Genomic DNA, 26,301 nt, shown 5'->3' on the forward strand with positions numbered 1-26,301 from the left:
TTCATGAAGTTTGATTTGGTTCAGTTGCAATGCTAAATCAGTTCAGTTTTATTTTTGAAATCGAATTTTAACTTTGATTTGTCTAATTTTGATTCGGTTTCAACTTTCAACCAACCGAAACCATGAACACCAATTCATGTAGCGTGCAGCCTTTCACATCTACCTAGGTATACCATTAATGCATGCTCCAGGCTCAGCCAGTAGACCAATGAAAACCCGTGTTACCGTACCTAATAAAGTCGGCACGCTCCTAAATTAACTCCAACCAAAGGATTCTCATTTTTCCTTGTTACCTGCTCTAATATAGCACTCATCATCCAGACAAATTTCCCTTCATCCTCTCTCTCTCTCCGTGGAAAAACACAATAATTATTTACTTATACAAAATCTCAGCACTCACTATCCTTTATGATCTTCTGCGTATCTATCTGTATAACATTTCGTGTAGTTATTAAACAAATCATTTATAGTCGGGTAAACTATATCCGCTGCAGGCATTGTTTGTAAGCAACAAAACTAGACAATCTAAAGTAGGCCACTTTACCTTCTTCACACCCAGTCTCTGTAATTTCTCTCTCTATAGACTTCTCAACCCATTCCTCTTTCTCCTTTTTTTTTTTGTTCTCCCCAAGTCTGAAAAGCCTTTTTTTTTTGTGTCAATCTCCTCTCCCTCCAGACCCAACTTGTTGGGGTTCTGTTTCCAGACCGCCATTGTCGCGGTTTTGTTATTCCATTGGATACTTAAAGCCCCCAAATTGAAAGGATTTGAAAGGGGGCTTTTGAGCTTCTTCAGGAATGCCGAGTCTTCACTGAGAAAGAAGATGTGTTGAATGGAATCCGCGCATCTAGGGTATCTAGGGTTTAATTTATGGAGGAAAGGCCCTTGGTTGAGCGCAGTTTCGGATCCGGTTCGGCACTGAGAAGTTTGCTTTTCTTTAGATTTTTTCTAATCAAGGTTCGTATGGCTCAGTCGTGCTATATTTGTGTGTTTTTGCTTAATTTGTGTGGTTTAGTGGGCGGTTTAATGCGAGCTAATTTTGGTTTTCTAAGTGAGACAAATTTGAAGGCTTAATCATAGTTATTTTGCGCGAACTTGGTTTTTGTTGTTTCATTTTTTTTAAAGAAAGATCGCTGGGTTTAGTAAAATGTTTATAATTAATGCAAAATATATTTAATTAAAGCTTAGCGCTTGTAATTTTGTTTCCTATTTTGGTCAAACTCTGATACAAAACTGTTTTATAACAAGCTACAATCCACTTCATTAGTTTATGTAATATTTCTATGCTCTGACAAACATCATGATTATGAAAAACTTCTAAATTTAATCAATGTAAAAACCCTTTTGACTGATGTTATCATTTTCAATTGGGGTTTTCTATTTTTGTCAAAATGTGATGTAAAACCGTATGACAGCGAGCCACAAACTACTTCATTAGCCTCCTTTCCCTAAAAAAGAAGGTGGGGAGAGAGAGAAGACATGCTATAAATATTCTGTCTTTATAACTGCCAATTGTACATACCAATTTGTTGTTAATTGAAATTAGCATTTTGCACTTTTTGTTCTTCCAAGAGTGTTAGTGGAAAAACAAAATGATAGTTGTATTTTCTACTATTTGTATGAAATATTGAAGACTTCCCTAATCTGCCTTCTTTTATTCACAGATTGTGTTAATTCTAGTTTGTATACAAGGAAACTTTGCTGACTCTAAAGAAGACGCCAAGCCATTATATTATGAAAGTCCCGAATCAGGAGATTCCAATAATATATATCTCACACACTCATGCATACATGATGAAATACTACACCAGAGGCGGCGAACTGGTAGGAAGGAATACTCTGTCACGCCCCAGGTCTATGTGGGCTCCACCTCATCAGAAGACCATCACAGGGGAAGGACCTTGCTTAGTTTGCCAGAGGAGGTTCAGACCCAGTCCAGTGCAAAGCAGCCAATCAGGATTTATTTAAATTATGATGCGGTGGGGCACTCTCCTGATAGAGATTGTCAGAAAGTTGGTGACATTGTTAAGGTACTTGTTTAGTTCATTGTTTATTTACTAAAACCGCACTAAACTTTCAAACTCTGATTAGCCTTTATATTTGCAACTTAATTTCATTTGAAGTATCTATAATACGTGGTTAAGTAGAGATATCAGTGCCTATGCATTTTGTTTGTTACAGCTTGGGGAACCACCAATAAGTTCGATCCCTGGAGTTCCATTTTGCAATCCACATGCCTACCCTGCAGTAGTTGGAGATTGTTGGTATAATTGTACAAGTGATGATATTGCTGGCGATGACAAAAAGCAACGGCTTCGCAAAGTACAATCTTGTTTATGATTTTATTTTTTTGAAAGAAGAAGTGTTATTGTTCTTCATTAACAAACTCTTTTTGAAACTTCTGTAGGCACTTGGACACACTGTACAGTGGTTCAAGAAAGCACTTGCGGTTGAACCTGTTAAGGGTAATTTAAGATTAAGCGGGTATTCCGCATGTGGTCAGGATGGAGGGGTTCAACTTCCCCATGAGTATGTTGAAGGTAATTTTCTCATGACACGCGAAGAAATCAAAACTGCCTTTACCTTGAGCACCATCTAATATAGAAATTGTCTCACAAATGCAGAAGGGGTAAAGGACGCGGATCTAGTACTTTTAGTTACAACTAGACCCACAACTGGTAACACCCTTGCATGGGCTGTGGCTTGCGAACGGGACCAATGGGGCCGTGCTATTGCAGGTTTCCTTCCTTTTTTTGGGTTATCATTACAATCTTTTCCGAGCAATTTCATGGACTTCCCCGCAAAATACCGAACTATATGTATATATATTAGGAATACCCTTCAAAGGGTGGTAAACAATCTTGTGTAATTATGTATCCCTTCAAAGCAACAAAACTGTCATTTATGGCCTCCATTTTCCTCTGGACAAGATAGGGAAAAGAAGGGTGGTTTAGGTAAGATTGAGATGCTACCCTTCATATTTCTTTTTCTTGAGACTCATATTTTGAATATGTCGAGGTACATCTGAAGTCCTTATTTTTTTTTTACATGTCGGCGAGGGCCCTTTTTTGTTTAAATTCACTTATGTTTTAACTTCTATGATATACGTTGCAGGACATGTGAATGTGGCACCCCGACATTTGACAGCAGAAGCTGAAACACTTCTCTCAGCTACTTTGATACATGAGGTGATGCATGTTTTGGGTTTTGATCCCCATGCCTTCGCTCACTTTCGTGATGAAAGAAAAAGGAGGCGTAGCCAGGTGCAGTTTCTTCCTTTTTTAATCTATCTTTTTTTTTTTGCCTTGAAATCATCACAATTTCATGTAATGGTAAACGATGTTACTATTTCAGGTTACCGTGCAATCCATGGATGAGAAGCTAGGAAGGATGGTTACTCGTGTGGTTCTTCCCCGCGTTATCATGCATTCTAGGCATCATTATGGGGTGAGTTTTACTGTGGGGTTGTTGGTACATCTTTACTTAATTATCTTTATAAATAAAAGCAAGGAAGAGCCTCAAAATTTCCTGTAATAGTTGCTTTCAATTGTTGACTTCGGACAATTCATAGGAGCTAGCCAGTTAATACCAAAATATGGTGTGTTGGTTACTAGCAGAAATTTATACTACCTGCATACTCATTTTGTAGGCATATTCTGAAAACTTCACTGGTCTAGAATTGGAAGATGGAGGAGGCAGGGGTACCTCAGGTAAATAACTTGTGAATATTTTATGTAGTTTTTTTCATTAGCCAGCAACAACCTACTGGACATCTGAATAAACACAATTTTAATTACAGGGTCACACTGGGAGAAGAGACTATTAATGAATGAGATAATGACCGGTTCAGTCGACACAAGATCAGTTGTATCAAAAATGACATTGGCCTTGCTGGAGGATAGTGGCTGGTACCAGGCAAACTATAGCATGGCTGAAGGATTAGAGTGGGGCCGCAATCAGGGTACAGAGTTTGTTACTTCCCCATGCAGCCTTTGGCGTGGAGCCTACCGTTGTAATTCAACACAGCTGTCAGGTTGTACATATAACAGAGAGGCTGAAGGATACTGCCCTATAGTTAGCTACAGCGGGGACCTACCCAAATGGGCCCAATACTTCCCTCAGCCCAACAAAGGCAAGAGCAAAATGTAAATAGCTTAATTGATATCAATTTGTGTATAAAGAAACCAGATTAACACTGATTCTTGCATAATGCAGGTGGGCAATCTTCGTTGGCAGATTATTGTACTTATTTTGTGGCATATTCAGATGGATCATGCACTGACACAAATAGCGCACGTTCGCCTGACCGAATGTTGGGAGAAGTCAGAGGAAGCAGTTCTAGGTTAGCACATACTTCAACTGCTATTTAAATTGCTAGGATAAAATTCTAGTGTTGTATTGGTTCTGTTTTCTAATGTCATAAGGAATGTCATAGTAGGTGCATGGCATCAACATTGGTACGAACTGGATTCGTCAGAGGTTCTACCACTCAGGGAAATGGTTGCTACCAACATCGCTGCATTAACAACACTCTGCAGGTATCGTCTCAGTTTTCGACCCTCATCTTTCTTATATCATCTTAGTTTTTGAACCTCATCTATCATGTACTTGTATTTATTCACGCTGAGCTTTGTACATAGGTTGCAGTTGATGGCTTGTGGAAAGCATGCCCTATGGCTGGTGGTCCAATTCAATTTCCAGGATTCAATGGTAACATTAGTTTGTGTTTATAATTTTGTTTAGTATTTTACTTTTAAGAGGAGGATCTAATTTTTTCCTTTTTCTGTTGCTGGACATGAAGGGGAACTGATATGCCCAGCATATCATGAGTTATGTGGGAGTAGTAGAGCAGTAGCAATAATTGGACAGTGCCCTCGGTCGTGTAGCAACAATGGGAACTGTGTTGATGGAAGGTGCCACTGCTTCCTTGGTTTTCATGGCCGTGACTGCAGTAAAAGTTAGCTCTTTTCCTTGGCTTTCTGCTATTTTTTCTGAACACCTCCCTTTTCTTTTCTTTTTTTAGAGAAATTTCTGCTTTTAGTCCCTGGACTGTCGCTCTTGTTCTACCCAAATCTTTTTGTTCTGTTAGCCTGCTGAATTTTTGTACCTGGTTCAATCAAACCTCCCTACCATTAGCATTTGGTTATGCACGTATGGGGCATGCCAGGTACAGATGTTGCAATGATGACATGGCGCTCATCATCATCTTGAACGTCCAGTTTGAAATGAGTAAAAGAGTTTAGGAGCTGATGAGCCAAAAGTGTAGGGTCTAGAGAACCAAGCACAATATTAGAAGGGGTCAAAAGCAGACTTCAAGTCACTATATATTCAGTAAAAACGCTGTAATGGGATGTTATGGCAGGATCATGCCCGGCTGGATGCGGTGGGCGTGGCATGTGCCAACAAAGTGGGATTTGTGAGTGCAAAAATGGATGGACGGGGATCGACTGTTCTACAGGTACTGTATTGGTTTTTAAATGGAAAAAAAATAGAATTGATTGCATGTAATTGTTAGCCTTGGATAAATTGGAGGAAATAAACTTGGAAACATGCTTGCATTTATACCATGAATCCCTGTACTTGGTACATTTTGGGTTCTAGCTTTAACAAATGCATAAGAAGGCAGTTGAATGAAAAAAAAAAATTATCCTTGAGAAATATTAACTCTATCCAAGCAGTACCCAGCACACGCATGTACCGGAATAGCTGTAGGGTTGAACAATTGACATTATTACTCTTTGTACATGCAGCGGTTTGTGATGAGCAGTGTAGTTTGCACGGAGGGGTGTGCGATAACGGGGTGTGTGAATTTAGATGCTCTGACTATGCTGGTTACACCTGTCAGAACACCTCATCTCTCCTCCCTTCTCTCTCCATCTGCGCTGATGTCCTTGCCTTATCATCTCCTGGGGATGCAATGGGAGATGTTGGTCAGCACTGTGCACCCAGTGAGCCCAGCATATTGCAACAGCTGGAGTCGGTGGTGGTGGTGCCCAACTACAATCGATTAATGCCTGGTGGAAGGACTCTTTTTAGTATTCTTGATAGTGGCTATTGCGCGGCAGCTGCGAAGCGGCTAGCTTGTTGGGTAAGTCTGATTCGCCCCTCACTCTCTCTGTTTTTTTTTTTTTAAAACATGACAGATGCTGTCAAGGTTGTATTAATAAATTAAAGACTTCTACATCACCTACAGTAGTACAGTCACCAACACCATACACTACTCTACATCCCCACTCCCTCCCTCCCTCTCTCTTTTTGAAAACCTTCGCAGAGTCTGCGAAATCGTGAGGGGGAATCGAACTCTCGACCTTTGGGTAACCAACAATCCTAGGACTTTTCTCTCTCCCCCTTCCTCTCTCTCCTGCACATTCTCCATTTGAGGTGACATTACATAATCTTGTGGAAAATTTTCAGATATCCATTCAAAGATGTGACAGAGACGGAGACAACAGGCTCAGAGTTTGCCATTCTGCATGCCGATCATACAATGCAGCATGTGGAGCCGGGCTGGACTGCTCCGACCAGACACTGTTTAGCAGTGAAGAGGAAGGAGATGGGCAGTGCACTGGTTATGGTGACATTAGACCCTGGTGGTTTAGGCGCTTCAGAACTCTATACACCCAATAGGCAGTAGCCATTGGCCTTCCCAGTGGTTCTATGGTCTTGGCAAACCTAGTCTATACACCTTGTAAAGTATCTTCTTTTTTCCTTCTTTTCTTGTCTTTTTTTTTTTCTTCCAATTTTTAGGGTAGGTTAGGAGTAGGATGTTGGCGAGAAGAAAGTAAAGGTTTAGTAGTCTTATTTGAGAGAACCCCTGGCATCCAAAGAAGGATGCCTGGGGTTGCATGATATAATTATATTTCAATTTCTAGAAAATGTAAGGATGCCGGTGCCCCTTTTTTGGGTAACTTGTAATGCCTCTCCCAATTGATTTTGTTGTTGTTATCTCATATGCCAAAGTTTGTAAAAAATGAAAAGATGGAAGGCAAGAATTTGTATGAAAATCTTTATCACGCGCAGAAGATGAAAACAGATTTAGGTTATACACAAGTACTTCGTCTTAAATGGATTTTCTTTTTTCCTTTGTTGGAATATGGATGTTTGTTGCCCGTCTCAGCATTTATGTCTGTAGTATTTTGTTGTGCTGCTTGAATTTTCACTAGAACACCAGTTTCTGACAAATAGGCAGCTTGATGAACTACATTAGAGGCCTTTTCAAAGTGCTTGTAATAAGAACTTTGCTTTGTCATATTTGTAACGTAGTACAAGTAGCCAATGAAAAATTTGGTATGTCAATGGATACAATAAGGTCACGGTGCGAATCGGGTAAAGATATATTCTGCTCTTACTCGTATTCTATCTTTATATGAATAAATTGATAGCTTATATTATTTGGCTTCAAAATATATAATAAATAAATATATTAAACACATCAAGTATGTAAAATCATAAAAATATATTATTGATCCTATTATTTTAAAAATATAAATTATTAATTAAATAAAATAATATAAAATGTTGTATAAATTAATCAGAGGCATATTAGGCCTGATAGATATACACTTAATTAGAGTTTCTTGTTTTAGGTTGCATTGGACTTTATATTCTACGTGCTCCTGCTACTTTGTGATTATTTATATTCTGTATGATTGTTATTTTGTGTGCGATTATTATATCGTATGTGATTGTTATTTTTCAATTAATATATTTCAAGTACAACTTGTTACGGATTTAGAGTTTTGAGGGAGGTAGTTCAGATGAGAATTTAGGTTTTATATCAGCGCTGGTTTAGGATTTTAGACTCGGCATGAAACCACTAGACTGCAATGACTGTGCTACATTTGTAAATTTAGAAGCAATATATGATGTCATCGGTTTAATTTTATTTTTGATGCTACATACAAGCCGGGTAACATCTACAGGCGTTAAGACAATCACGATGTATTGAAATTAACCCAGAATTATCAAACCAAGCCTTTTTCTTTGCGGATGATGCCATAAAGCTGGAGATTCAGCAATTACAAGACCTAAAGATTGTATTTCTAGCTTTTAAGAAATTTGCATAAATCAGAATTGCTACTTTCGGAGGTGCCCGAAGAGCAAAGGCAGCCTTTAGTAGACATTTTGGTATGTCGAATGGGTTCTTTTCCTTTCATTTACTTGTAATTGCCGCTGTCCAACTGCAAATTACCGAAAACTGCATACATAAAGTTGATACAAAAACTCAATACAAGGATTGCGTGTTGGTCCGCAAGACATCTCTCGATAGGAGGAAGAATTGTCCTATTAAAAGCAGTCCTCTCCTCCTTTTTGATGGTATTCAAAATGCCGAAATGGGTTATAAAGGATTTGAATTAAGATATGGAAACAATTTCTTTGGCACGGAGCCACACAAGACAGCCGCAAAGTCAATCAAGCATTGCTCCTGAAATGGCATTGGTATTGAGTCCCTATCCGCCCAAGTACCTGAGGTGCAATTTAAAAGAACGAACGGTCCAGATTAATTCTATTCAAATCAAAGTCAATTCGGTAGCTGTGACTGTAGGGGGCTGCTTCAAAATTTGTGCCAAGCTAAAAGAATGGCTCTGATTTTCAGGTTGCACCTCAGGTACCTGGGCTGACACGGATTCATTGGTATTGGGTAAAGCCCGAAAGCAGAATCTGCAAATCACTCTACCAAGGTACCAGCTCCACAAAGACCTTAGCCATCAGCAAAGCTCTCCTGGATGGCACACTTAAGCAATTCTTCAATATGTCCACCAAATTCATACCAGGGGATTGATGTAATATACACTTTTGGGATCAAGATTGGGGCATGGGCATCTTAAAATATCAATACCCGGTACTGCATACATATGCAATCAGCAGTGACATCACGTTGAATCAGGTGAAGCATACCTTGATAATACAAACATTGTTTAGGCCAACTGTGTCAACTGATGCTGAAAGGGATTTGAACAGGTTAGGGGCAAAACTGTCAAAAATTGCACTCACTCCATCCTCTCAGGATGAACCTCTGTGGAATTGGGGTAAACAAGGTCATTTCACAGTTAAAAATGCATACACGACCATGTTCTGAGGTCCAATTGTGTCGATACATGTATACAGAATATGGTCTTTGAAGACGCCACCACGAATGGAGGAGTTCGGATGGCTGCTGAAATTAAACCGAATACTCACCATAGACAACCTAATCAGATGAGGTTGGATCATGTCAAATAGATGCATAATGTGCAAGGTTGAAGCCGAGACAGTCCATCACCTCTTCGATGAATGCCCTTTTGCCATGGAGTTATATGAGACCCTAACACAGGTACTGGTACCACATACACATGCTGACAAATACCCGTCACAGTACAACTGAGAGATTGGTACTTCTTATCACATATTTCATCTTGTGGAGAGAAAGGGGAGCAAGATTTTTCAGAGATTCGAACAAGGAATACAGGAACTGGTAGATGAAGTTCTTGATCAGCTGAAGTTTACAGACTCACTGGCATTCCACTGAAACCAAATATTCTCAGGCTGTGGAGATGAAGGAAATGTTCTGTTTCAGTTTATTTAACTTTAGCTTCATCCTAAATCTCATTTCTTGACTATTTTAGTTCTATTTTATTTAATTTTGGCTCAACTGTTTTTGAGCATCTTGCTTTTGATTTTACTGGTAGTTACCAGCCTCGTGTAACAGAACCATTTTGATATAATATAAATGTGGACCTGATCCTCATTTTATTTAAAAGAAAAAAAAAACTAATTCCAATTCATACTGAAGATCTTGAATGCGAAAGGAAGGAAAATAATATTATATGTATACTCAAAATTATTATCTTCAAAGCAGTTCTAAGTTTTTTTTTTTTTTCCAAATTTTATTAAAATAGTTGAAAAAAAATATAAGTACATATTGTACGTGCATTTAAATAGTTTGAAGTATACATTTTAAAAGATTACAGATAATACAACAATAATATTAGCAAATGTTAAAAAATCATAACAAGATGCATGTAGACAGTTGTCAAAATGTATTTTGACTTGGTTAAAATCACATGACAGCTGTGGATAATATATTTGAATTGAAATAAAAAATATGCAATAGACAAGAACATATCAACACAACATGTATCAAACACGAGAAAAATTCATATTTTAAAATATGTGAAAAATGAACGAAAAATGTTTAGACAATGAGTTTATGGGTGGTTATCATGTTTGCGAAAGAAATTAAGCTGAAACAGAGGATGGTAGAAGCCTAGAAGGGGTTCTCAGGTTAGATGTCTCTCTTACATTGGAGATATTACTGTGGACAAGTGTTTGTTTATTTTAATTTTCACTAAGATACTTGATGTATCCTCGACTGCTCTTTGAGCTTTGAAATCTAGCAATCAAACAATGTTGAAAAAGAGAAGCAAAAAGCAAGAAATTATCCCAAAATTGTAGTACTATACTTTAATACATTTACAGTGATTGGACGCATTAATCTCTTCTTTTTCTTCTTCTAATCTGAAGTAGTTTTGCGTTTCTGTATTCCTGTTAAAAATAGTCCCTCTTGGGTAGAGCTCACGTAAATGCATCTCCTTGTAAAGCTTCTCAACCTCTTCCATCTCACCACGCCTAATGTAACCCCGTACCAAATTCCAATATGTCACAAATTTCGGTTCTAAACCGTTCTGTATCATTTGGTCTAGCAAAGCAATTGCCTCTTCCATCTCTCCTTCAAAACATAAACCACGTATCAAGGTGGTATAGGTACTTACAGTTGGATTAACCCCTTCTTCTACCATCCTCTGTTTCAGCTTAAATGCTTCGGCAATTTTACCCAATTTGCAATATGCATTCATCAGTGTATTGTAAGTTACGTGATTCGGCTCAAAACCCTTTGAATGCAACTTACTGAAAAGATTTAACGCCCGTCGAAAGTTACCAGACTTGCACAAACCATTGATCAGGGAATTATAGACTACCAGGTCGGGGTTTAGACCAACTCTTAGCATCTCATCCTTCAATTCAAATGCTTCATTTACACAACCCAAAGCAGAGTAACCATGTATAAGTGTTGCGTAAGTGAAAATGTCGGGAACAAATCCATCTTTCACCAGATTGGCAACCAAATTTTTAGCATCATCAATCTTTCCGGTCTTACAAAGCCCATAAATTATCACATTCCACATAATATTTGTTGGAACAAGACCTCCATCTAGGTTTATATCAACATTATGACTACAAGCTGTTGTAATAGTAATCCCATATTTTTCAAGCACGTGTATATCAACCAGGTTCTGAAGCATCAAATTGGCCTCATCAAAATTTCCCTCCCTATAAAGGCCACTAACCAGTGCGCTGCATATAAAAATATTAGGAGATAGTCCTTTACCTTTCATTTCAAAAAACAAATCAAAGGCTTTATCCATTCTCCCTTCTCTACACCATCCCGCAATTAGGGCTCCATAAGTCACAACACTTGGCTTCAAACTATGCTTTCCTATTTCAATTGTAGTATCTAGGACCTTGTCAAGTCTCCTAGAGTTGAAATAACCCGTTATAAATGAATTAAACATTTCAATAGAGGGAGAAAATCTCAATTTTATCATCTCAGCTCGAATCTCATTGGCTCGGTCTAAATCACCTAATTTGCAATAACCATCAATTAGAGTTCTGTAAGTTAGTTCATCAGGTGCTAATCCCCATTCTTGCATTTTTGCAAAAACTTCTTGAGTTTCTTCCATCCTTCCCATCTTACATAAACCATTTATTATTGTATTGAAAACCACCACATTTTTTGCTAGACCCTTGACCAATGTTTGATTCCAAAGTTTTAGACCTAGTTCAGATCTACCTGTTTTAAAAAGACCATCCAGTAGAGTACTACAACTAATCTCATTTGGCGTGACACCCCTCTTAAGCATCAAAAACCACAATCCTAGAGCATCATCTATACAACCAATTGAACAAAACCCTTTAAGAAGAGTGTTATAACTTACCACTGTAACCCTTAGTCCCTTAGCAAGCATCAAATTGCAAGTAACAAAGGCTTTCTCCATAGACCCATGTTTGCAGTAACCATCTAATAGGGTATTATAGCTATATAAATCAGGTGTTACACCATTATCTTCCATTTCTTTAATCAAGTTCTCAGCCTCTTCTATCTTCCTACTCTTGCGATACCCATTAACCAAGGCATTGTAAACAAATGCATTCTCTTTCAACCCAGAACTTACCATTTCAGCCCTGACTCGGTTTGCATCTTCCATCCTCTCCATTTGACAGTATGCATTTATGAGTGCTCCATAGGAGACCTCATCTGGGTGCAACCCATTAACCTGCTTCATGTCTCTTAAAACCAGCTCTGCTTTATCTACCATACCAGACTTGCAATAGCCTTTGATCAACAAGGTATAACTAAAGACATTAGGAAGAAGTCCCTTCTGACAGATTTCATCGAACACCTTGAGGGCATTATCCATCTGCCCTAAATTGCAGTATCCATCAATCAGAACATGATAAACCACCAGATTCACCTCGATACCATTTCTTTCCATCTCATAAACAAAATCTCTAGCCTTCTCCATGTCCCCAATCTTTCCATAGGCATTGACCAAGATAGAAATCATGAACACATCTGGAAAGATGCCAATTCTCCTGATCTGCCCATAAACCTGGATTGCAGTTTCAACCTCTCCAACCTTAACCAAACCACTTAATAAACTATTACAAGATCTCAAGCTGGGTTTAGACCCACACTTGCCCATATTATCAAGAACAAAGAGAGCATCTTTCAACAATGTACTCTCCACATACGCCTTGAGAAGCATATCAAACACGACAGGAGCAAAAGAGAAATCTCTATAAACCTTAAGCAACTCATTGAAAACCGAAGAAGATGATTCACAAGTTGATATCAGGTCCTTCAAGTAGTGTCTTGCTTGCGGGAATTGGCGGCCACGTGAGAGGATATGGATGAGCTGACAGTAGGACCTCGGGCTGGGGGTAAAGGAGGAGAAGGAGTTGGAGTTAGATAGGGAGATTTGGAAGAAGTGAAGGGAGGGGAGGGGATGGAGGCGGAGGCGGCGGAGCACGGCGGAGAGGAGACGGTCGGTGATGCGAAGGTTGAGCGATTGTACAGCAGAGAAACGCTCAAGGGTTAAGAGACGACAGAGACTGTCTAGGTTTAGGCCCGAGATTCTGGGATTTGGGGGCATGTGTTGTGTTGTATTGTCAGTTGTGTTGTACTGTGATGTGCTTGACTGCTTACAGGTTACAGCTTGAGAAGAGCAGAAGGGAATTCGTATCGTCTGAGATATCTCAAACTTTGCGTGACTTTATGGAAAATCCCAACCGTTTACATGCATTCTGCACGAATCTCAAAATACATAATACTGATCCCCTACATCACCCCCGAATAGGCACCGGACACGTTGGTCATGCAAAAGTTGAGATATCTCAGAGGATACGAATTGGGGTGATGATTTTAACAGAGAATTTTTGGCTTCATACAGCGCACTAATCATAGAATAAAGAAGGATCTGTATAGGATTAGTGCGCTGTATGAAGCCAAGACTACTCAGTTGAAATCTTTACACCGAAGGTGGGCGGGGAGCCGGGAAGGGACAAAAGGTACACTCGGACATGAATTAAACCGACAAATCATTAAGAGCCACGTCTAGCGTGTGATGCATTCGTAAATTTCTTATGTGTTTTTAACTATGTTACTTTAAAGGTACTCCGGTAACAGCAACTCTGCTGGATTTTATGGAATCAAGTCCAGGAAGGCCCATTATTTAAGGCCTCAGTTTTACTTCCATAATCCATTGGAGCTATTTGACGAGGGCAATTCGGGCTTTTATGTACATTCTCTACATTAAAACTAACAACCATTATCGTTTGTTTGTTTGAAATAGAACTTCGGATGGTTTATGGCATTAAATTAGAGTTGTGGTATGGTAGTTCAATTATTATTACAGCAGTTAGTAGGTTACCATCCATTGTTTAAGCTAACAAACAATAAATTAGAAAATATCAAACTCCAAAGACTGACAACATGAGAGAGCTTATCTTGATTTTTCAACCGTGCCAGACTAGAACTGCATGTTTTCAAAGATTATTTTTGCCTGCTTATTTTAAAACACAGTAAAACTTAATGTTACTGACTTTCTGTCTCTTCCGCGACTTATTAATTACTTATGAGAAATGTTCATTACATCACATTATCATCTGACAGATACAGCACAATATTACTCAACAAGTTCAGACAAAAATCAATGTTTGGTATTGTTCATAATCAAGAAATTAGGCTTACTGCTACTACACAAAACTATACGGATTCATAGCTAATGTTTACACAAGCTCTAAGGATTCTGTACTCTTGATATCAAATACTCGGTTCAGAGCCTCCTCCACTGCCTATATTTGTCAAACAGAAGCACATCAGTAAAGATAATATATCTGATACTAGAAAAGGATTCACAAAAGTACAGCTTAGATTTATTTTTTTTTTCAAAAAGACTGACCTTATCAGGAGTGGAAGCACCCGAAGTTACACCAATTGTGATGGGACCAGCAGGAAGCCAATTCTCCTTCTCGACAAGCTCCCCATGCTGTGAATTGTATAACAGAGTCATATTTTTCAAGAAAAGAAGCGGGCATTTTGCATCCATTAAATGTGACCATTTCCTTCAGATAACTATCCATTTTTCTCATGTTTGCAACTAAAGCCAAACAATATTTGAAACATTTTTTTATAATGGATTAGACTGTGCGATATAAAAGGCACGTATGTACTGCTAAAATTTTACCCCTAAATCTATTAAATTTAGCATTCACATACAAAGCTCAACTCAAATCAACCAAATTTGGAAGCTCAGTACTGATTTGATAATTGCTAAATGTGTACAGCTGTTAGAATAAAATGATGAATTAGTCGATATAAGGTTGAACTTAAAACTTAAAAGTACTTTAACAACAAGGTGTTAGTCATACAATATCCAAAAAAAAAATCTGCTTATTAATAATATGAGATATATTAGGCAATTGTAGCATATTGTAAGATTTTCCATGAAAAAATCAGAAAATTAAAATAGACATTAGATGGTCGGTACTTCCAATTTTTTAGGTGCCAGCATGACACTCGTGTAAAAGACCCAAAGAAGATAACAATAAAGTAGAGAGCATACACTAAGCTTGTATCTGATCTTGTTGCCGGGTCCAATTCTAACTTCACTATCAATCCAATAAGATGGAATGCCGCTCAACTCGCCAATCTCTTGGAGATGCGATGTGTTGCTAGAGTTCCATCCTCCAACTACCAGTATCAGGTCCACTTTCTCCTTTACAAGGTTGTACATGGCATCTTGCCTCTCCTGCTCATAACAACATCACATATAAGTAATATTCTTATATTTTGTTGATTTATTATTTATCAAAGAGTATCATGAGAGATGGCTCCAGAATCACCTCCATCTGCTTTGAGTCCCTAAAGTTCCTAAAAGTGATCATTTTGCTTCTTGAACTTTCTGGATTCATATTAATTTTGATAGAACTATATTTTTTTTAGCCAAAATAATAAAATAAGAAAGTTGAGTCATAGATGAAGTGTTTTTTTTTCTCCCTTTTTCTACAGTTTCACGCTGAAGAGGGGGACTAGGATTTTTATTCTTTTTTTGGTTTCTTATTGATAATGGATGATTGACAAAAAAACAATGACAATACAAAAATATGAAACAGGACCATATGAGTAAATTTAAGTATTGTTCGGACACCAAATTATGTTCTTACAAAAATTGACGTACCTGCGTAGCATTGCAAATTGTACTGGAGCTAATTATGTGGTTGTTTATATTTTCCACTCCATACTTTTGCATCATTGTCCCATTCACCAGCTTTTCTGATTCCCACAAACAAATGCATAGCCAAAGAAAATATAAACAAAGCCATACCTAGTGCTAAAATAATTAAAATCTACTTAATGTACCAGTAAAGACATACCTATTTCTTCAGTTTCTTCTTTCAGCATTGTAGTTTGACTTGCAATTCCAACTTTCACCAAATCAACATCAGGATCAAATCCAGCAGAAACAGCATTCTTGAATTTCTGCAATCAAGACCACAAAAGAGTAATACTCTATCTAAATTGAGCAAAAGCAAATAATCATAATATTATACCAATAAATTGAGACAAATGATAATTCGGGGGATATTTGATACCTCAAGGAAACTTTCTTTTGTAGAACTGGAACCATCCAGTTCACCACCAAGAATGTAATCACATACATATGTTGCCTGTAATTGATCAAGCCCTCACTAAATAGTTATTCCTTGAATGAAGCGTTTCATATAACAATTTTAAAGCCAAAATTGGTACCTCAGCCATGTTCTTGACAATAATGTACTTTCCAGCAAACGAGGCAGTGGCAACAGTCTCTTCATGTGAATATTTACCATGAATAATTGAAGTATAATCACCCTTGTTGTGCTTTTCTACCATGTTCCACACCTGTAAGCATTACATCCAATTAAACTAAATGCTACTTAAGATAACAAACAATTGAACTACCAGGGAAGAAACTTTGCCTTAGTAACCAAAGGGCATGTGGTGTCGACAATTTGAACTTGTTTTTGGCGTAAAGTGTACATTTCATCAACAGTAGCACCGAAAGCAGGTAAAATGACAACATCGCGCTTGTCGACTAAATGAAAAGCTTTCTTACCTTCTTCTACTGGAATGATCTTCACTCCCATCTCCTCCAACTTCTGCTAACCAATACATACATATAACATTATTTTAATAAATGGAGGCTCAAAATATTTCACAGTTGCTCCCTTGGTATTAAAAAATTTATCCATGGCTTGAATTTACCAATAATATACATCAAGCTCAACTTGATTTGAGTTCGATTTGGGATTAAATAAATCAAATTAGGAGGAGCATTCAACGTGCAAGTTACAAAAGTAAGAAATGCTGGGTTTATTTATTATTTCCATACATTATAATTTAGCGTGTATCATTGTCAAAATTCGTAATCATAACATGAAATTCAAGGACCAAAGTGTTCTTTAGAAATGAATTAACCTTGTTCACAGTTGGGTTGTGGATGATCTCATTAGTGATCCAGATCCTTTCTTTAGGATACTGCTTTCTGGACTGGTAAGCGATCTGGACTGCATTTTCGACTCCAAAACAAAAACCGTAGGCCACTGCCAGATTTACTGTCACATTGCCCCATGTGTACACATTGTTGTTATCCTTTAATGTCTTTATCACATCACCTAGCATTAACAAATTACAATCTTTCAGGGCCATAATGTTGAGAACTATGAAGAAATTAACAAATTGAAAGTTCTTTAACTTTATTTTAAGACTGAGCAAATCTATTAGAGTTTCCAAATAAAAATTATGGGGTGAAGGCTGCGCAAGTTGATGTTATCTTTAAATGTTGTTTTTTTGGTTTCTTTTGTTATGTCCGAATTTATGAAATGTTTATTAGCTACTTCCTCTTCTTTTTTTCTCATATATGTTCAAACCACCATAACTTCCAACACAAAAGAAAAAATATAATGTTTAGAACTGAAACATGATCACAGGATACAACTAGTTATCTTTTATTAATTATCATTAAGAAAATTATTTAGAGTGGGATAAAAAAAGGTTCGAGTAATACATCCAATTTTTGAAGTACACTGCACTCGGATGCCTCCTGAATTATAGCTGTCAATTTTAAAGGGCAGAAAACTCATTTTTAATAGAGGAGGTTCCAATACCTCATCATACTTCGTATTAGATATCTTTGTTTTCAAGGTCCCAATTGTCGATCCGAACTGTTCAACATGATATCCATACTAAAATATGCTTGGTAATAAAATTTTATAATTTTTAAAACTTTTTTACTATTTTTTAAGATATGTACAAAATCACTGTTTTTTGAATGGTACAAAAACAGTGATTTTGTATCTATCTTAAAAAATAGTAAAATATTTTCAAAAATTATAAAATTTCATCCGAAAGCATATTTTAGTATGGATGTCCTGTTGAGCGGTTCAGATCGACAATTTAGACTTTAAAAATAAAAAAATATATAATATGAGGTATGATGAGGTATTGGAACCCTCCTCTTTTCAATAATATTATCAAGAGGAGGGTTCAAATGCCTCCATGTTTTTGTGCCTCCATCTCTCTCTATCATTTTCAAGTTCAAACAGTCGATCCGAACCGCTCAACCTAACCTCCATACTAAAATATGTTTGGAGACCAAATTTTATATTTTTAGGAATTTTTTTACTATTTTTTTAGATAGGTACAAAATCAGTAAATCTGAACCATCTAAAAACAGTATTTTTGTACCTATCTAAAAAAATAGTAAAAAAAATTCCTAAAAATATAAAATTTGGTCTCCAAACATATTTTAGTATAGAGGTTAGGTTGAGCGGTTCGGATCGACTGTTTGAACTTTGAAAATGATGGAGAGAGATGGAGGCATGATGGAGGCACAAAAACATGGAGGCATTTGAACCCTCCTCTATTATCAAATTGAGTATCTTTTACAATTAGATATATATTTCTCATCTCCAGACCTGTGCATTTAGTGCAAATAACTTTTCGATAAAAAAGGAAAATCGTTATATTACTAAAGTCCAGAATAATTTAATTAACTATATATTGGATGTACACTAAAGTAGGACATACCAGTAACTTATATAAACATTAGAATCACCCAATAAATTATTCATTATCAGATTGGAATAACAAAGTAATTAGATCATCATATGATTGTGCATCACAAATCCTGGATTCCACAGAGTGCATCACAAATCGCAGATTTTACAAGATACTCAAATGAAAATGAAAAAGAAAAAGAAAGTATGAAGTATAATAAAAAAAAAAAAATTCAAAAGAGACTAACTGGTATATATGTTGTTCATGAGCTCAAGCGTTTCTTTCTTATGCCCAAACCCCTTTTTGTTGTAATTGTCGCTCCTTGTAAAATCATACCTAAATTTCTTCTTATCAAACTCAGCCGAGTCCAACGGAAAAGACTCATTGGAGAATGAATCTCCGGTAGCTGCGTACCGTACGGTCATCGGTGGCCGGACTTTAGACCATACTCCGATCACAGCTCGTTGACCCAGAGCGCCAGAAATAAAACGATCCGATCCCAATAGAGCTGATATCGCCATGTCTCCGATGCGCGTTTTTGCGAGCGTTTGTGTATTTTTGTGTGTGAGTGAGTGAGAGAGAGAGAGAGAGAGTGGGAAAGCTAGAGAAGGGAGTTAAAAGGTGATGGAGCGAGTCCCCGGTATTGTGAGGTTTCTATATTATATTATTATTTATTCGTTTTCAACGATCGGCGTATCATTTGTTTGATCATATATTGCCGCCACTTGCATTTTGCTCGTTAGACCCTCAATTTATTTTATTAACAAATGCCGCTAATTTATCACTTCTTTTTATTGTTCAGAAAATTCATTTGTTTTGAACTATATAAAACTCAGAATAATATCAAAATCTTTGAACGCTTATGAATCTTGAAAATTCATTTGTTCTTATATTTCATCATATATGTACATATATAGCTCATTTGTTTCAAAATAAATACAAAAATTAGCTGAATAGTCTCCAATAATTTATACTTCTACTAAATATACAACAAAACAATATTAGTTTATACAGTTTCTGTTCCTTAATTATTTCTATCGATCCCTCCTAATAAATACCCTCTATCTAAACACAACGTTATTCTAAATCAATGAATTTGTTTGTTTAAAAATATTTAATAAATATCCACTTCGCTATATTTTCATTTAAAAATATAATATCTTATTTATACCGTAAGTCCGTACGTGACATTTCCACCAATTCATGGTAGGAACAATAGTAAAAACTGGTACATGACCCGATCAAATGACTTGGTGCATGAAGTTCAGAATCCGCATCCTCTGCATTAACGCATTAGTTGAGCTCATTTTTGAACCGTACGATCATAATTTGAATTAATTCAATCCATACACGCAAAGCCCTTTAATATTAATGCAGATTTAAATCGGACAATCTAGATGTTAACTCAAAATTTGAGTTCATGCAGAAAATACAGATTCTCAAGTTCAGGTGAATAAATATCACCTAAGGTAACTCAATTTTTTAGTTTAAATCCGGACCGTCCAATCTGCATTGACAAGAATATTAAAGAAGTCTCGTGCATTTTATTTCGATCGGTCAGGTCCCATCTCCAGTGACTGGCTACTTGGCTAGTTGTCGAGTCGGGGGAAATAAATCTATGACTGTTATTTTAAATCTACCTTTCCGTCTGTTTTGAAATTTGTGTATTAGAATCACAGCAGATTTATTTCGCGAGTCAGGTGGCGTTCATGTCTTTTGCTCTTCGGATTAGAGATGTGGCATGGCAGGTCAATTATTATTACAGCAGTTAGTAGGTTACCATCTTTTTAAGCTAACAACAATAGATTAAAAAATATTAAAGTCCGAAGACGCAGGGGGGTGTGAATAACTTTTGACCAAACCGTATCTTATATCAGGTAAGATATTTTTTTTTATTAGTTTATTAGATATGGATATAAATATGAATAAGGAACTTTTTTTTTAAACTTAGTTTAATTTTATTCATGAATGTCTCTAATTTGTCCCAGGCAAGTATGGCTATAACTCTCTCGGAGACCGATACATCTTAGGAAGTCAGCAGTAGTTGGGATTCAGAGAACGATTCTTGTCATGGTTTAGAGAGGTCAGACCTCTCTGAGTATCTCAGGGACCGTGCTGACATGAATGCCACTGATGCCGCTTTCTTCTCTACTGGCACCTCTGATCCTAATACTCATGATAGTTCTTCTCTTGCAAACTATCCCGCTGCATTCTAGATGTTTTAGTCCTTAGATAACCTCAAAACTGAACTTCTAATATTTTGCTTCTTAATGTGTTGCAGCATTATCTTAATTTTTAATGTTTTAGATCAATTTTTAATGTATGGGTATACAAATATTTCTAATCGCGGACAACATGAGAGAGCTTATCTTAATTTTTTTTAACGGTGCCAGAACTGCATGTATTCAAAGATGATTTTCCTGCTTATTTAAAATACAGTAAAACTCGTGTTACTGACTTATTGTCACTTATGCTACTATTAATTACTTGTAAGAAGGCTTCATTACAAAATCATATGGCAGATACAGCACAATTTAGTTACAGAAGTTTATATAAATCTTGAAATTCGGGATTGTACATAATCAGGTTATTTGGCTAATTACTATTCGACAAAACTACACATGCATATTCCTAGCGAATGTTTACACAAGCTGTAAGGATTCTGCACTCTTGATGTCAAGTACTCTGTTCAGAGCCGCCTCCACTGCCTGTATTTGTCAGACAAGCACATTGGTAAAGATACTATGCCATATACTAGCAAAAAGATTCACAGCATTGCAGCTTAGATTTTTTATTTTAGAAAAAAAACTGACCTTATCAGGAGTGGAAGCACCTGAAGTTACACCAATTGTGATGGGACCAGCAGGTAGCCAATTCTCCTTCTCAACGAGCTCTCCATACTGTGAGTTGCAACAGAGTCGTATTTTTAAGAAAAGAAGTGGGCATTTTGAACAATTTAAATGTGACCATATCTCCAGATGACCACCCATTTATCTCATGTTTGTAACTAGGACCAAACATTATTTGAAATATTTGTTTATAAAGGATTAAACTGTGTGATAGAAAAGACATGTACTGTTAAAACTTGAGATTTTAACGACCCATCTATTAAATTTTGCTTTCTTAGACAGAGCTCAACTCAAATCAACCAAATTTGAAGCTGGTACCAATTTGACAAATTGCTAAATGATATAGCAGTTGGAAAAAAATGGTGATTTAGCCAATATGAAGCTGAACTTAAAAGTACTTTAACAATAGTGTTACTTGCAAAATTTCCAAAAAAAATCAGTTTGTTAATAATATGAGATATATTAGGCAATTGTAGCACAAAATCAGAAAAAAAAAATAAGATGGTACTTCCAATTTTTTAGGTGACGATATGACACTCGTGTAAAAGACCCGAAGAAGATGACAATAAAGTAAAGAGCATACACTAAGCTTGTAGCTGATCTTGTTGCCAGGTCCAATCCTAGCTTCACTATCGATCCAAAAAGATGGTATGCCGCTCAGCTCACCAATCTCTTGGAGATGTGATGTGTTGCTAGAGTTCCATCCTCCAATTACTAGTATCAGGTCCACTTTCTCCTTTACAAGGTTGTACATGGCATCTTGTCTCTCCTGCTCATACGGACATTACTAATAAGTAATAATTATTTTTCATTGATGTGCGATTTTATTAAAGAGTATATGAAATATGGTTCCCAAGCATCACCAACATCTGATTTGAGTCCCTTAAGTTCCTAAAAGTGCTCATTTTGATTCCTGGAGTTTCTAGATTCATATTATTTTGGTTAGAATTTAGCATTTTAGCTTAAAATAACAAAATAAAAAAGCCGATTCTTAGATGAAATGTGTTCTCTTTTTTCTTTTTCTTTTTTTAATGCCTGGGGATGGAGAGCGGAGACTAGGATTTCTATTCTTTTTTGCTTCTTCTTTATGATGGATAATTTCATGCCTGGGGGTGGAGAGCGGAGACTAGGATTTCTGTTCTTTTTTGTTTCTTCTTTATAATGGATAATTTCAGACAACAAGAATAAATGAAAAAAAATGTTATGAAACAGGACCATAAGAGTAAATTAAAGTATTACTAAGACACGAAAATTATGTCCCTACGAGAATTGACGTACCTGGGTAGCATCGCAAATTGTATTAAAGCTAATGAAGTGGTTGGTTACATTCTCTACTCCATACTTTTGCATCATTGTCCTCTCAACCAACTTTCCTGATTCCCACAACAAGTGCATATGCAAAACAAAATTTAAATTAAACAAAGTCATACCTAGTGATAAAATGATTAAATAATACTTAATGTACCAGTAAAGATATACCTATTTCTTCAGTTTCTCCTTTAAGCATTGTAGTTTGATTTGCAATTCCAAGTTTCACCAAATCAACATCAGGATCAAATCCAGCAGAAATAGCATTCTTGAATTTCTGCAATCAAGTCCACAATAAAGTAATACTCTATTTAAATTGAGTAAAAGCAAACCATCATTATATTATACCAATAAATTGAGACAAATGATAATTCATGGGTTATTTAATACCTCAAGGAATTCTTCTTTTGTAGAACTGGAACCATCCAGTTTACCTCCAAGGATGTAATCACATACATATGTTGCCTGTAATTGATCAAGCCCTTATTAAATAGTTATTCCTTGAATGAAGTGTTTCATATAACAATTTCAAAGACAAAAATAGTACCTCAGCCATGTTCTTGACAATAACGTACTTTGCAGCAAATGAGGCAGTGGCAACAGTCTCTTCATGTGAATATTTACCATGAATAATTGAAGTATAATCACCCTTCTTGTGCTTTTCTACCATGTTCCACACCTGTAAGCATTATATCCAAATAAACTAAATGCAATTTAAGTTCAACACATTTGAACTATCAGGGAAGAAGTTTTACCTTAGAAACCCAAGGGCATGTGGTGTCGACAATTTGAACTTGTTTCTGGCTTAAAGTGTACATTTCATCAACAGCAGCACCAAAAGCAGGTAGAATGACAACATCGCCCTTGTCAACGACCTCAAAATCTTTCTTACCTTCTTCTACCGGAATGTTCTTCACTTCCATCTCCTCCAACCTCTACCATCCAATACATACATATAACATTTTTTAATAAATGGAGGCTCAAAATATTTTATAGTTGCTCTCCTGGTACTTGGAAGGTTTCTCCATATCTGGAGTTTACCAATTACCAATATATACATCAAGCTCAACTTGATTTGAGTTTGATTTAGGATTAAATAAAAAAAAATATTAGGACAGTTAGATGCATTCAATGAGTAAGTTGCAAAAGTAAGAAATGCTGGGTTTATTTCCATGCATTATAGTTTAACGTGCATCTTAGCCAAAATTCCTACTCAGAACATGATATTCAAGGACCAAAGTGTTTTTCTAGAAATGAATTAACCTTGTTCACAGTTGGGTTGTGGATAATCTCATTAGTGATCCAGAGCCTTTCTTCAGGAAACTGCTTTCTGGCCTCGTAAGCGATCTGGACTGCGCGTTCGACTCCCCAACAGAAACCATAGGACTCTGCCAGCTTTACTGTCACATTGCCCCATGTGTACACATTGTTGTTCTCCTTTAATGTCTTAATCACATCACCTAGCAGTAACAAATTAAATTTATTTTCAAAGCCATAATAGAAAAATAATGTTCAGAACTGAAATATGACCACAGGATACAACTCATTATCTATTGCTAACTATCATTAAAAAATTATTTGAACAGGATAAATATATTCAAGTAATTCTATAATCCGAGTTTTACAGTATTTCGCACCTCGTTGTAGATCCTGAATATTTGCCATGGATTTCCAAGGGCAGAAAAGTCATTTTCAATAATATTATCAAATTGAGTACCTTTTATAATTAGATATCTTTCTAATCACCAGACCTATGCATTTAGTGAAAATACCTTTTCAATAAAAATGGAAAATTGTACTATTACCAAGTCCAGAATAACCATTGGATGCATACTAAAATAGGACATACTGGTATCTTTGATATACACTAAAATCACCCAATAAATTATTCATTATCAGGTCGTGCATGGAATAACAAAATAATTAGATCATCATAAGCTAATGCACAGGTGCACAGGAGGACAAGCTAATTGAGTACAAATTGTGCATTAAGTAAAAATTCTACACTAATTAGAGAATTTCTTAGCTGAATTACTTGCACCTGCATCACAAATCGCAAATTTTACAAGTTATTCAAATGAAAAAAAAGAAAGCCTGAAGGAATAAAACAAAAACAAAAATCAAAAGAGACTAACTGGTATATTCCCTGTTCATGAGCTCAAGCGTCTCTTTCTTATGCCCAAACCCCTTTCTGTTGTAATTGTCGCTCCTTGTCAAATTATGCCTAAATTGCTTCTTATCAAACTCAGCCGAGTCCGACGGCAAAGACGCGGTGGAGGATGACTCTCCGGTAGCTGTGCACCGGACGATCATCGGTGACCGGACTCCAGTGGTGGATGACCGTACTCCAGTCGCTGGTGAGGCCAGAAGCCCAGAGGTAAAACGACCCAATCCCAATTGAGCTGATGTCGCCATGTTTGTCTCCGATGCGTGTTTTTGCGCAAACTTGTGTATTTGTGAGAGAGACGGAGAGTGGAGAAGCTAGAGAGCAGAGAATAAAGCAAGCGGCTCCGGTCCTGTTAAATGTCTATAATTTATCCGTCCACATCGCATTTGTTTGGTCATTTCCGCCACTTCCATTTTGCACGTTAGACCCTCAATTCATTTTATTAACAAAATATCATCTAATAATTTTATTTTTAAAATATCCAACAAAACAATATGAATTTATGAAGTTTTTATTCCTTCCTTCTATCCCTTCTAGTACCCTCCATCTAAACTAGGGGTAAAAACGGTATGGATAATATTCGATCTGTATTCAATTCAAATTCAAAAACTTAGATGTAGATATCCGATATCCGAATATCTGATATCCGAATATTTGTGTGGATAATGATACTGATATGATTTTACGTTTCAATTATCTGTATCCGAATAGTAGATATAAACCATATATTTTAATATATTACATGAAAAAATTATGTTTTTTACCATTATAATTAGATAAATATTATGAACTTTAATATTTTTATATTATTTCCATAAATATCTGATCTAATCCAGACTCATATCCGTATTCATTTGATATCCGCTTCATATCCGTATCAAAAAAGAAAGAAAAAGGAATATGGATATAGTTTTACCACAATCCGCTCCGTTTTCACTCCTAATCTAACACACAACGTTAATCTTAATCAATGAATTAGTTTGTTTATATCACATGGTTAAGTTTGCCTTCTTGATTTAGTGAATTAGTACTAAATAAATATCCGTATATTTTAATATACGAATAGTAATACCATATATTTTAATATATTATATGAAAATATTATATTTTTCACCATTATAATTAGATAAATATTATGAACTTTAATATTGTTTTATATTATTTCCATAAATATCCGATCTAATCCAGACTCATATCCGTATTCATTTAATATCTGCTTCATATCCATATCAAAAATGAAAAAAAAAGAAGGAATATGGATATAGTTTTACCACAATCCGCTCTGTTTTTACTCCTGATCTAACACACAACGTTAATCTTAATCAATGAATTAGTTTGT

General features: G+C 36.3%; 4 protein-coding genes across 6 annotated transcripts; 1 reads left to right on the forward strand and 3 right to left on the reverse strand.

The window, feature by feature from the left end:
* Window positions 1-267: 267 nt before the first annotated feature.
* LOC144565729 (metalloendopeptidase / zinc ion binding protein) lies at window positions 268-7,046 on the forward strand. 2 transcript variants are annotated; one of them, XM_078315549.1, is made up of 16 exons: window positions 268-955; window positions 1,663-2,028; window positions 2,180-2,320; window positions 2,406-2,538; window positions 2,623-2,736; window positions 3,113-3,261; window positions 3,353-3,445; window positions 3,648-3,708; window positions 3,798-4,130; window positions 4,214-4,340; window positions 4,437-4,536; window positions 4,639-4,708; window positions 4,800-4,955; window positions 5,361-5,456; window positions 5,749-6,086; window positions 6,413-7,046. In XM_078315549.1, the coding sequence occupies exons 1-16, from the start codon at window positions 869-871 to the stop codon at window positions 6,623-6,625; spliced, it is 2,577 nt and encodes an 858-aa protein (XP_078171675.1). In that variant the 5' UTR covers window positions 268-868; the 3' UTR covers window positions 6,626-7,046. The 2 variants fall into 2 exon arrangements, with proteins under 2 accessions (XP_078171675.1, XP_078171674.1); XM_078315548.1 differs by having other exon boundaries at window positions 269-955; window positions 4,434-4,536.
* Window positions 7,047-10,418: 3,372 nt separating this feature from the next.
* On the reverse strand, window positions 10,419-13,264 carry LOC144565342 (Pentatricopeptide repeat (PPR) superfamily protein). The gene has a single exon (XM_078315070.1). It carries the CDS (start codon window positions 13,189-13,191, stop codon window positions 10,435-10,437), a length of 2,757 nt encoding a protein of 918 aa, XP_078171196.1. The 5' UTR covers window positions 13,192-13,264; the 3' UTR covers window positions 10,419-10,434.
* Window positions 13,265-14,172: 908 nt separating this feature from the next.
* LOC144565706 (4-hydroxy-3-methylbut-2-enyl diphosphate reductase, chloroplastic-like) lies at window positions 14,173-19,277 on the reverse strand. Of its 2 annotated transcripts, XM_078315528.1 has the most exons (10): window positions 18,886-19,277; window positions 17,058-17,254; window positions 16,559-16,738; window positions 16,350-16,481; window positions 16,193-16,267; window positions 15,974-16,079; window positions 15,778-15,872; window positions 15,163-15,348; window positions 14,500-14,586; window positions 14,173-14,392 (listed from the first exon to the last, which is right to left on the reverse strand). In XM_078315528.1, exons 1-10 carry the CDS (start codon window positions 19,157-19,159, stop codon window positions 14,327-14,329), a joined length of 1,398 nt encoding a protein of 465 aa, XP_078171654.1. In that variant the 5' UTR covers window positions 19,160-19,277; the 3' UTR covers window positions 14,173-14,326. The 2 variants fall into 2 exon arrangements, with proteins under 2 accessions (XP_078171654.1, XP_078171653.1); XM_078315527.1 differs by lacking the exon at window positions 16,559-16,738 and having other exon boundaries at window positions 18,886-19,213.
* Window positions 19,278-21,121: 1,844 nt separating this feature from the next.
* On the reverse strand, window positions 21,122-25,377 carry LOC144565705 (4-hydroxy-3-methylbut-2-enyl diphosphate reductase, chloroplastic-like). The gene is made up of 10 exons (XM_078315526.1): window positions 24,931-25,377; window positions 24,059-24,255; window positions 23,551-23,730; window positions 23,343-23,474; window positions 23,186-23,260; window positions 22,967-23,072; window positions 22,766-22,860; window positions 22,071-22,256; window positions 21,452-21,538; window positions 21,122-21,346 (listed from the first exon to the last, which is right to left on the reverse strand). Exons 1-10 carry the CDS (start codon window positions 25,208-25,210, stop codon window positions 21,281-21,283), a joined length of 1,404 nt encoding a protein of 467 aa, XP_078171652.1. The 5' UTR covers window positions 25,211-25,377; the 3' UTR covers window positions 21,122-21,280.
* Window positions 25,378-26,301: the final 924 nt, after the last annotated feature.

This window comes from Carex rostrata, chromosome 14 (assembly GCF_964058835.1).
Source record: "Carex rostrata chromosome 14, lpCarRost1.2, whole genome shotgun sequence".
Lineage (NCBI taxonomy): Eukaryota > Viridiplantae > Streptophyta > Magnoliopsida > Poales > Cyperaceae > Carex > Carex rostrata.